This window comes from Vulpes lagopus, chromosome 4, assembly GCF_018345385.1.
Source record: "Vulpes lagopus strain Blue_001 chromosome 4, ASM1834538v1, whole genome shotgun sequence".
Classification (NCBI taxonomy): Eukaryota; Metazoa; Chordata; class Mammalia; order Carnivora; family Canidae; genus Vulpes; species Vulpes lagopus.
The window spans coordinates 118,232,596-118,244,949 of record NC_054827.1 but is presented as its reverse complement, the minus strand read 5'-3'; the positions used below and the strand labels follow the sequence as shown (position 1 = coordinate 118,244,949).

The following is a 12,354-nucleotide window of genomic DNA, read 5'->3' as shown; positions in this document are numbered from 1 at the left end:
GGCCTGTGAGGACTTCAGAACTGGGGGAGGACCTGGATCCAGGAAGGGGTGCGGCCTCTGAGGGCGGAGGGGCTTTGCAAGGGGCCTGTCGGGGCAGGAGACCGGAGCGCAGGCATGGACTCAGAGGGAAGGTCCCAGGGCCCCGCAGGACAGCCTGCCTTCCTGCACCTGCGTCCCCAGCCTCCCCCACCCTTGGCTTCTCCACACCACAGGGCTCTGTTTCTGGCCTCCAAGGCTCCCTGTCCCCTCCAATCCCCATCCTGCCTCCCGCCCGCTCATGTCGATCATGCAGTCCTGCCTTGCTTTGCCACCCCCAGCACAGCCACCCCTGCCCCCCGTGGGCTGAGTTCTGCCTGGGCCCCATGCTCTGACCCCGTCCCTGGGTCCAGCCCTGCTTGCTCGCACACTCATCAGCCCAGGGACAGCAGACCAGTCACCGGGCCTCTCTGTGCCTTAGTTTGCTCATCCGGGAAATGGGGATGATGAGTCCCTGCCCACGGGGCTCTGCCGGCATGGCACAAGTCACCAACCACACAGGATGCACAGTGCTGCGATTACCATGGCTCCCTTCATCCCACCCCTGACCCCCCCAGGTCCCACCCTGGACCCCCCACAGTCCGTCCGTCCTGTGTCAGCAGCGGCCCCTATGCCCTGGGCTCTTTGTCCTCAGTCTACAGGAGCCCCAAGTCCCTGTGGTACGAACCCAGCCCCCTCCCCACCTTTGCAGTAAGGTCTATTGAAAGAACAGCCTGCCCTTACCCATTGTCCCACACTTGTCCTCCCCTCACTCCTAGCCAGGGCAGCCTCTGCCACCTGCGCCCACAGAGGGAACTGGTCCCTCTTGGGGGTCACCAGCTGGCTACCCCCTTGCCCAATCGATGCCCAATCGAGGGGACCGTTTCCCATCTGGCATCTTCTGACATGACTTTCCAGCTGCCCTGGATGTGGCTGGTCCATGGGGTGCCGGGTCGGGGATGCTGGCTTTTGTTCCCGACTCAGGAGCTGCACACAAATGTTCTAAGCCCTAAATGGGACACTGACAGCTTCCTGACGAGCCCGAGTGAGATAAGGATCCCAGGATGCCGTGGGTGGGACAGTGTTGCAATATGACAGGGGCTACATGGAGGGGTTGGGGGGGGGGGCGCCCAGGAGGTTGAGAAAGCCTGGTTCCCTGCCTGTGTCGGAGGAGGTGACTCCCGTGGCACCCGAAAGTGGCGGGGGTGCGTGGACGGGGCAGAGGGTGCAGGCGGCCCGTGGACCTGGAGCACGTGCCAGGGGAGGATCCACAGCTCCGTCCTGGCTTCTGCACCCTATCTAAAGGTCAGTAAGGCTGGAGGGGGGACGTGGCAGGTGGTACCATTGGCTTAAGATGAGGATTCTGTGCTTGCCTCATGAAAATGAGCGTTAACCAGAATATTAGGTTTTAAAGCGTTTCCTACTTCCCAAGAGGCTCAGCTGTCTACTTACAAAGGAAGCTCAGCGGAGAGACACTGCCACATCTCCCTCTCACTCCAGGGCCATCCAGGACTCAGTTGGTTTGTCACGGACGCTAGCGCTTCGGGGCGGAGCAGGGCCTCACGCGCAGCGGCTCTGGGCAGCTCTGCCTCCCCCACCTCCATTCCTCCAGTGACGGGGTACTGAGCACCTTTTTGGGCAGCACTATCCTTGGGGACTCAGACTTGGATCTGGAGGGGGACTTAGAAGCCATGGAAGAACCACGGTCTCATTTTACAGCTGAAGAGACTGAGGCCAGGAGAGGGGACCACGATTTTCTGAAGTGCTCGAGCCATTCTCTGGTCCTGCCTGTGTGTGAGTTACGGGGCCACCCTGGTCCAACAAGCGCTGTGCCGTCTCTGTCCCCTTCACCAGGTAGACGCCACACATGGTAGCATCTCACTGTCTAAGGCACTGATTTCCTGAATCCGTGTAGCCCTGGTAATCACAGTCTAAAACACGTTAGAATTCTATATCGCTCCAACGCTTGGGAAGCCCCTCCATAGAAACCGACTCATTTGTTTCTCAAAATGACCCTACTCTCGGTTCTACATCAGTGCCAGGGAGGCTGAGGGCCACCTACTCTCCCCGAGTCTGGGGTCTTCCCATGTGAATCCATCCTCCACAAGGCTGGCAATTCCCACTCAAAACTGTAGGTCTGACAGTGTCACTCCTCTGGTGTAAAACCTTTGATGGCTCCCACTGTTCACAGAGCAGTGAAGGTAGCAGTGAGCATTTAAAAAAGATGAACCCTGGGATCCCTGGGTGGCGCAGTGGTTTGGCACCTGCCTTTGGCCCAGGGCGCGATCCTGGAGACCCGGGATCGAATCCCACGTCGGGCTCCCAGTGCATGGAGCCTGCTTCTCCCTCCGCCTATGTCTCTGCCTCTCTCTCTCTCTCTCTGATTATCATAAATAAATAAAAATTAAAAAAAAAAAGATGAACCCTGCTCACAATTCATACATTGGACCCGAGACACAGTACACGAAGTTCACCTGTCACAGGGAGATGGTGGGGGCTTGGCAGCAGGTGGGATGCCTGGGGTCGGCAAGGCCAAGCACCTGAGCTTGGTGTTCAAGGGCTGGTCATGACCAGGTTACACTTCACCTTCGGAAACCCACACTTGTCTCTTCATTGTTCCTGGAAGCCACTCCTACATCTGTGCCTTGGGGATGTGGTCGGGGGCCCAAGCACTCATAGTTAAACCCATTAAATATGCCTCTGGTCCTCTGGCTCAGATCAAATGTCATCCTATATCCAGTTTCCACCATCTACCTATAGAGGGAAGTAATGTCTCCTCCTCACAGCCTTCACATACCAGTGCTTGCTGGCTGTGACCATGACTAGTGTCTTCCTGATGGGACTGTGACATCTCTGGAGGGCACTTTCATCCATCCTTGTCTGCCCAGTGCCATACTTGCAGCCTGACTCTACAAGTTCATGTGTGAGAACCTGGTGTCCATGGCTAGACTGGACATTCCTTGAGGACAGAGATGGACATGACCTGACCTCAAGGTCACAGGGGTTCTGGTCAGCTGGCTTGTTCCAGGGCTCAAGGAAGGGCCTTGGTATCCATCCATCTACCTACCCATCCAACCACCTATCCATCCATCCACCCACTCATACATCTATCCATCCACCCACATCCATCCATTCATTCATCCATCCACCTACCCACCCATTCACCTATCTATCTATCCACCCACCTCCTGTTCATCCATCCATCCATCCATCCACCCACCCATACCTATCCATTTATCCATTCACCTACCTATCCATCCACCCATCTATCCACCGCACCACATCCCATTCATCCATCCACCCATCCATTCACCCACACCCATCCATTTATCCATCCACCCACCTACCCATCCACCCACCTACCCATCCACCCATCTACCCACCCACCCATCTACTCATTCACCCATCCATTCACCCACCCACCACACCCATCCATTTATCCATCCATCCATCCATCCACTCACCCACACACCATTCATGCATTGTTTGTTCATCACCTGTCTATCCATCCACCCTCACACACAGTTTAAACACATCCATTTTTCATCTACCCTCCATTCATCCATCATTCATCTTCCATTCGACATCCACCCTGGATCCATCCTCTACCCATTCATTCATCCTTGAATTCTTCCAATCCACATTTGCTGACCGCTTGCCTATACCTCTATAAGCCCTGGGGATGCAAAGAATTACACTTGGTTTCTGCCGTCAGGACCTCACACTTAACAGGCAGACAGACACAGAAGCACACCCCTCTCCACTGAGCAAGAAAGATCACCTGATGAGAAGGGCGAATCTGGGGGGTCCCTGCCCTCAGGATTCAGCTCTGCCAGGGGGCTGCCAGCTGTGGAGCCGCACCCCAGCCCACAAGCCTGGCCCTTCCCTAAGACCCAAAAGACTCAACCCAGTGTGGAAGGCCTTCTCTGCAGCACTTACGGGAGACCCTTTGCTTTTCTCTCCATCTGGCCCCTCCAGTGAGAGGCACACTGCTGGGAATGAGGAGGTCTGGAATGCCCAAGCTCAGAGCAGTTTAGAGGATTTCAGTGTCTAGGGCAGGAAATAGGCCCAGAGGAATGACAGGAGCAGTTCATGGTCAGGCAGCAGATCAGTGGCTGCATTGGGCCGGAGCCCGGACTCAGGCTCTGGTAGCCGTAAAGCCCTTTATCCCCACCGACTCGGGCTCAGCTCCTCTACCAGGAAGGAGCCAGTGTGCTGGAGCAGGTGGGAAGCTGCTCCTCAGGTCTCCTGCTCCCGGTGGGACCCGAGCTCCAGGGCTCTAAGGGCGACCCTGCCAAGAGCCCCCCTTACAGTTCTCCTTCTCCTCCCTACCCTGGGGCCTCCCTCGGGTCCGCCTTGTCTCCTGGGACATACCTGGCATGGGCGATGGCTGCCACCCACTCGTCACAGTCCTTGGCATCCTCTGTCCTCAGCTCCAGGGCTTTCTGGTTCTCATGGCTGAAGTTAACCGTGAAATAATGCTGCATCGAGAAGAAGACATCTCTGATTACCAGGGTGTCTGCGGCTCACAGGCTGGCTGTTTTGCAAAGTGCTCGCTGCCACATCAGCCAGGCGCAGGTTCATTATCTGTGATCCCTGGAATGCTGCTCTATTTAGCATTTTCAAACTCTTGATTGAGGCAGGTTTTGTATGATGGCACAGAGCCTCTGCTTAGGATATTGTGAGAAGGAAGCAAAACCCACAAAGCCCTATTTGTCGACAAACTGCAAAAAAAGCTCATTTTGAACCATCAGGGATGCTGGGGGAAGGCAGAGAGAACACCCCACGAGAGTACCCCATTTGTGAGCTGGTACCATTTGGGTGCTGCATGCCCGGACAGTCCATGGAAATGTACCAAGTGCTCTTCTGGTCCCGGGACAGACAGATGGGGTCCCCAGGGGCGCCCACCAGAAGCAAGTCTGTTGGATATGGGTGACTTGGGGCTGGTTTCAGCACGGGGCCTGCCGCCTAGGCTCCCGGGAGGCAGAGCGCCTGATGACAGACACCTGTTAAATTCCCACGTTAATGCACTGAAGCTCCCAGCACAAGGCTTGATGCCCAACAAGCGCATCTGTTAGCTACGGTCATTCCATTCGGGAGATAAGAACCAAGGACTGTGGGGACAGAGAAAGCCACCCTCTGCTCAGCCCAGAGAGAGCAGGACGGCTGCCTGGTGGGGGAGGGCAGGGTCCAGGTTTGTTTATGTTGGACAAGGAGCACAGACATCTGGAGCCCCCAGTGTGCGAGAGGCGAGGGTGCGAGGGGCTGGACTGCAGGCCTACAGATGCCAGAGATGAGGTGGGCAGGGTCTGGTGGCCATGCCCAGTGAGGGGAAAACACCCACGTTTCTGGCTTGAGTGATGAGAGGCCAGGGGTGCTGTATAGATAGGCGAGGCATTGTCAGGACCACGAGCAGGTTTTTTTGGGGGGCGGGTGGGGTTGGGGGGACATGCAGACTTTGGGCCCACAGCCCATGTCTCTCCCGGCTGCCGAGGGGGCTGGTGTGTCAGGCTGGAGTGTCAGGCTCCAGGCACACAGAGGTTGGCAGAGAGGGTGGGTGAGCCGGTGCTGGGGGCCCAGCCTATGGACGCCCCTTGGGTCTCATCCTGGAGTAGGAGGGAGAGAGGCAGGCAGTGGGGCACAGAGACGGACCTGCAGGCCTGCTGGGTCAGGGACACCCCCGGTCAGAGACGCGCCCTGGAGGGCCGAGGCATGGCAGTGTGTCAGAGGAGCCGCCGTCCCCGTCCCTCTACCCACGGCGCCCAGGCACAGGGAGCAGCAGCTGAGTGCGGTGCGTAAACTATTTTTAGCCTCTGCTGACATTTACTGTATTTCTGTTAATTGTCAGTCTTGGTGGCAGCCAGTGTGTGTGCATGTGCGTGTGGACGGAGCGTCCATGTCTCTCACTTGTTTCCTAGGAAACACATAACTGGGGCTATGTAATAAAATGTCAGCTGCAGTCTCAAAGAGCTGAATTCGGAAGGCTCAGGTGGGCTCCCCACCCTCCCTGGCAGGTGAGGAAGAGCTGCAGGTGGCTGTCCAGCACTGCCCCTGACTCTCAAGGATGATGAACACCCCAGTGCTCGTCTCCCGTGATCTCACAGATTCCCGCGTCACCAGGTGGAGCAGGTGTTACCAGTTTTGCACGGTTGTGCCACGTGCCCAAGTCCACACAGCTGGGAAGCAGAGGAGCCAGGATAACGCACCTTCCCCAGGCACCTACCATCCTCTCTGGCCGGGGCTTGGCACTGGGAGGTGAAGGTGATAAAACCTACAGAACCTCCACACAGGTGAGACTCTGGGTCCTAACTCAGAAATGGGGTCTCTCAGTGCTGCTCAGTTACATACACTCCCTGCCCAAGGAACAGGGGGTTCCCTTGGGTCCCCAGGGCAGATGAACCCATTCAGTGGTCTCCCTGGCCCCTCAGAGCCATGGGGAGTGAGTCAGCCCCTCAGCCCTGAGCAGAGGTTTCTCCCCAGTCGGCCCGGCTTAGGGGAGAAGCTCACAGTTACTCCCCCTGCAACACTGCATCAGCAGGTGCAACGAAAGGAAGCCAGCCTAGAAGCCCCCAGGCCTGAACCCTGCCATTGCCACAGGACACCTTTGGTTTTCAAGCTGTAAGGATGCTTGGCTCTCTGCCCCTTGGGCTCCCTCCCCAGCCACCCCCAGGCACTGCCACAGGGTGGCATCTGTCCAGCCCCTGTGGGGCCTCTAGACCTGTCACCTCTGCTCTAGGTTAAGCCTTTGGCTGTGGCCAGCATCCTCACCAGCACCCTGCTGCATCTCTTGTCCATGGAGACAGCACCTAGATGCCCTGTGATGGAGCAGTGGCTGGTGCAGGGGTAGGGGTGGGGGCCTGGGGGGCAGACATGACCTAGAAACTTCACTGTACCTCCTAATGCCACAGTGAGCTCTGAGGAGGGCCCAGGGCAACCTCGGGGAGGAGGACGAGCAGGGTGCCATCCAGGCAACTTGGGAGCTTCCACTGCAGGAGGAACTGGAGGCTGCAGGACGGGGCTGGGCTCCTTGCACACATGGCCTTGCCAGGAGCACTCTCACCCAAGGAGTCATGCGTTATCACCCCCATTTCACAGGGTGGGAGGCAAGACACACCCCCAAGGTCCCCTGCAGGCAGCTGCGCTAAGCCAGGACTAGGCTGTTCTGTGGCCCCAGGCTGACACGTAGGTGCCTTGGATGACAAGAGGGCCATGTGCTCACTTTGTGCCTGTAACCACCCCCTGACCCCCGACCCCAGGTCTATACAAGCACAGTGCCCATTGCCTGAGCGACTAGCAGACGGTGCTCACCGAGGGAGTCACTGCCACGTGACTAAGGCTGTGCTCTATGCGGGGACTGAGGGTAAGGGAGGGGGACATGGACAGAGGCAGGCAGGAGGATGTGGACAGGGGAAGAGATGAGATGAAGATGGAGATAGAGACAGAGATGGAGACACAGAGACAGAGAGATGGAGACAGAGATAGAGACAGGGGCAGGGGAGCAGAGACACAGAGATGGAGAGAAAAAGTGAAATCCGCTGGGGGAAAGAACAAAGCCCACACATACAGAGAGAAAGGCTGAGTTCCAGACTCTGGGAAGATGCTAAGAAAAAGGCAGTTTGGAGAACTGAGAAGGATGGGGCGGGGAGGGGGAACATCAGATGCTCAGACCCATGCATGGAGAGACCTGCACTTGGAGAGGCCTGCGAAAAGAGAGAAGAGACCTCACAAAGCACTGGTAGTGGGACTGGGGAGGCAGCAGTCCCAGGCAGGTGCAGCCAAGGTGTCCCCTGGGGGCAGAGCCACCTGCGAGGTGGTGACCCCCCTCTCATGCAGGGGCTGTGGTTGGAGGTGTGAGGGCCTCCCGGGGTCTGGGCCAGGGCTGTAGTCCAGGGCTCCTCGGTGACCCAGTGCTGTTTTCACAGGGATGGGCCAGGGCTCACCAGAGTGAAGAGGGGCAGGTGGCCGCCTGGTCATAGAAAGGGCATTGGATGTGGAATCTGACCCATGGTGCAGCTCAGGGCAGGTGGGCCCCTTCCTTGGTATGCTCAGGCTCTCATCTGTGAAGTGGGTAGTTGGGTGGATAAACTGGGCTCTTACTTTTTCTCAGTTCCACCCTCTCTCTCTATACCTGCACCATCTATGTGCATATCCACATCTCCATCCACCTGCCCATCCATCCACCTGCTCGCAGAGAAGGAGGGAGGGAGGCAGAGACACAGCCTGGATGAGAGTGTGCGATCTTTCCCTGCAGCTCAGGATAGGCCCAAGATGACTCCCTGTCTCTTCTTACAGCCTTCAGGAGGCTCTAGGTGTGACTCTGGCCTGGCCCCCTTCTCTTTAGAGTGTGTAGCCCTAGTCTGGCCTGAGGGCCCAGGTGTGGCACTGTGTCCTGGGGTCAGCTAGGGAAGACACAGAACTTCAGGTCATGGGGAAGGTGCTTATCTGGATCTCAGTCTGGTGGGGAGGGGGTCCGGTAGCCCCCGTCCTCTTCTCACTTGAGGACTGCCTTCTCCCTGAGTCCTCTCCTCCCATGGAGCCTCACAGTCCTGTCTGATCCACAGGACTTGGATGGCTCAAGACCAGGCTGTGGCTGGCTTCCTTCCCCAGGGGACTCTGTACCTCACACAGAGTTTGGCATTGAGGAGGTGCAGCCGAATGGCCAAAGAAGAAAAGAATGAACAGACACATAGATGCTAATCTACTCCAGGAGTCTGAGGATGTCTCCATTAGGCACCTTGACATTTCTGCCACTCATCCCCTTACTCCTATTAATACTCAATGTAATACCACCAATAACCCTCTGAATACTTGCTGTGTGACACCTGGTGTGGCTGCATCTCTCAGAGGCATCTACCAGGTGGGGAAGGTAAGACATTGAGTTCATGGTCTTTGTGAGTGGAGGCCTGAGACTGCTGTATTTTTCAGCATCAAGGGAAGCCCACCCCAAATAAGCAGAGCCCTGGAGTGGGCCCCTTGGGTGATACAATGGTCTCTGTGCCAGCCTATTTCCCATTTTTATCCTACTTCCCTGGCAGCATGGAGAGATGGGGCAAACTTCTCCAGGGGAAGTAGCAAGATTAGGATAAGAGGAGATTTTTGTCATCGTGTGGGAATGGCAAAAGTTATGAATTCTCAGGGTATTAAAAGTGGGGGGAGGCCATGGCTCCCTTCTCACCATACCCATTGGGTAGGCTTGACCTGTTCTGCCCCAGCACTCCCCTATGGACCCACCAAAATTGGCAGAGGGACATACCTTGGACATTTGGCTCTGGTGGCCAGGGGCTTGCTGTTCTGGGCCCCATGGAACTGAATTGATTAGAGAGACAGTTTCTGGCAGCCAACCTCAAGGGGCACTGCCCAGACAGCAGGACAGAAGCCACCTTTGGGCTTCTTGTGACCACTCCTTCAGGATGAGGAGAGAGCTGTTTGCGCTAATACGTGGAAATCAATGCAGAGAGTAAAGCAAAAATAAGGAAACAGAGGCCTGCTCCCAATGAAAGGACAAGATGAAACTCCAGAAAAAAACCCTTCATGAAGCTGAGATGGCTAATTTACCTGATAAAAAGTTCAAAGTCATAGTCATAGAGGAGCTCACTGATGTCAGAACAGTGGGTGGACACAGAATTTCAACAGAAAGAAAACATGAGAAGAAACCAAACAGAAGTTACAGAATGAAGAATATAAAGTTGAAGCGAAAAATGCACAAGAGACTTCAACAGCAGAGCAGACAAAGCAGAAGAGAGGATCGGTCAACAGGAAGATGGTGCACGTGCTCAAAAATAGACCAGCAAAAAGAAAAAAGAGTTTAAAACAGTAAAGGCAGCTCAATGGGCCTACAGGACAACATCAAGGGAATGTTTGCATAATAATGGCTCCAGAAAGAGAAGAAAACTATCCCCTAGAAAAGGACAGAAAACTTATTTGAAGCATAATGACTGAGAATATCCCTGGGCTGGGGGAGGAAACACACACCCAGGCTCAGGAAGCCTAGAGACTCCCAAAGAAGATGAATTCGAGGAGACCCACACCTGACATGTTACTATAATGGAAACTCCAAAAGTGATAGACAAAGAGGATCTTCAAAATATCATGTGAAAACAACTCCACGCATACAAGGGATCCTGGAAGACATCAGAGAGTTTTCAGCAGAGACCATGTGAGCCGGTGGGAGATGCAGAATATATTCAAGGTGCTAAAGGGAAAAACCTTCCAAGCAAGAATGCTCTACCCGGGAAGGACGTTGTTCAAGACTGAGGGGGAGAGAAAGTTTTCCAGACAAGCAGGAACTGGAGGACTTCCCTATTGCTGAGCAGTAGGGAAGATGGTAAAGAGATGGCAAAGGGACTTCTCTCCTTCAAGTTGAAAAGCAAGGGCGCTGATTGGGAACCAGGCTACACATAAAAGGATAAGTCTCACTGGTAAAGGTAAACATACAGGTAAAGGCAGTGGCTTAATCACTTATAAAGCTGGCAGGAAGATTAAAGGTAAGAGCAGTAAAAATGACCATGCCTGCAACAATTACTTAAGGGACACACAAAATAAAAAGATGTAAAATGTGACATCAAAAGCCTAAAATGTAGGGAGAGGGAGTAAAAATGCAAAATTTTAGAATGTGTTCAAACTTAACTTGCTATCAACTTAAAATAAATTAGTATGTATACACACATAGGCACACCACATTTTACCATGCTTTGCTTTGCTGCATTTCATAGCTACTGCATTTTTTTTTCAAAGTAAAGGTTCATGACAACCACATCAACAATTTTTCCAATAGCCTTTGCTCATTCTATGTCTCTGTGTCACCTTTTGGTGATTCTTGCAATATTTCAACCTTTTCCACTATTATTATACTTGTTATGGTGATCTGCGATAAGCAATTATGACTTGCTGAAAGTCTAGATGATGGTTAGCATTTTTTAGCAATAAAGTATTTTTAGTTTCAGGTAGGTACATTGCTTTTTTAAACATCATGCTATTGTATACTTAATAGACTCTGGTATAGTGTAAACATAACCTTAACATGCATTGGGAAACCAAAAAAAATATTTTACTCGCTTTATTGCAATATTCACTTTATTGCAGTGGTCTGGAACCAAACCTCCAATATCTCTGAGGTCTATCTGTAGGCTGATGTATGTAAGCCACGTGGTTCCCACAAAACAAAAACCTAAATTAGATACACAGATGTTAGGCAGAGATAGGCATCTAAACATGACACTAAAGAGAGGCATAAAACCACAAGGGGAGAGAGCAAGAGAACAAGAAACAGTGAGGAAATAGGAAACATCTGGAAAATAATGAATAAAATGGCAATAAGGGCAAAGCCATCTATAACTACTTTAAACATAAACTGACTAAATTCTCCAAAAATCAGAAGACACAGAGACTGAATGGATTAAAACAAAAAACAAGAGCCATCTATATGCTGCTAAAAGATGTCAGGCCATACAGACGTAAGAACACACAAACTGAAAATGAAGGGATGGAAAGAGATGTTTCATGCAAATGGAAACCAGAGGAAAGCTGGTGTAGCTACACTTGTATCAGACAAAAGGGTCTTGAAAACAAAGTCTGTAATAAGAGACACAGATGGGCATTACCAATGATGAAGGGGTTAACCCAGCAAGAAGACACAACATTTGTAAATATTTACACACCCGCCATAAGCACACCTAAACATATAAAGCAAACACTTAAGACATAAAAAGAGAAATCTGCATCAATGCAACAACAGCAGGGGACATTAATTAACACCCCACCTGCACCAGAGGAGAGATTAACCAGCCAGAAAATCAACAAGGGAACAGTGGCCTTAAAGGACACATTATACCAAATGGACCTGACAGCTCTACACAGAACATTCCACCCCAAACCAGCAAAAAACACATCCTTGTCAAGTGTGCATGGAACACTGTCCAGGAGACACCATATGTTAGGCAACAAAATAATTCCCAATGAATTTCAGAAGACTGAAATCATATTGAGCATCTTTCCAGACCATAACAGCATGAAACTGGGAATTAACTACAAAAGAAAACTGGGAAAAATCACAAACATGCTACTCAGCAATGAATGGATCAATGAGATTAAACATGCTACTCAGCAACGAATGGATCAATGAGGAAATCAAAGATGGAAAAAAACCCTTCAGATGAATGAAAATGAAAATATAATATACCAAAATCTCCAGGATAAAGCAAAAGCAGTTCCAGGAGGGAAGTTTTAGTAAGACAAGAAACAGGACAAATCTCAAGTAAACAATCTAACTCCCCACTTAAAGAAACCAGAAAAAGAGGAACAAAGCCCAATATCAATAGGAAGAAAGATATAATAAAGATC

At 52.5% G+C, this 12,354-nt stretch overlaps 1 protein-coding gene across 2 annotated transcripts in view; it reads right to left on the bottom strand.

Moving 5' to 3' along the window:
• Window positions 1–12,354, bottom strand: part of RASGRF1 (Ras protein specific guanine nucleotide releasing factor 1) — a 93,324-nt gene that overhangs the window by 64,937 nt on the left and 16,033 nt on the right. For both annotated transcript variants that reach the window (XM_041751359.1, XM_041751360.1), the window contains exon 2: window positions 4,390–4,496. In XM_041751359.1, the coding sequence (XP_041607293.1) occupies window positions 4,390–4,496 (107 nt within the window). The remainder of the gene's footprint in view (window positions 1–4,389; window positions 4,497–12,354) is intronic.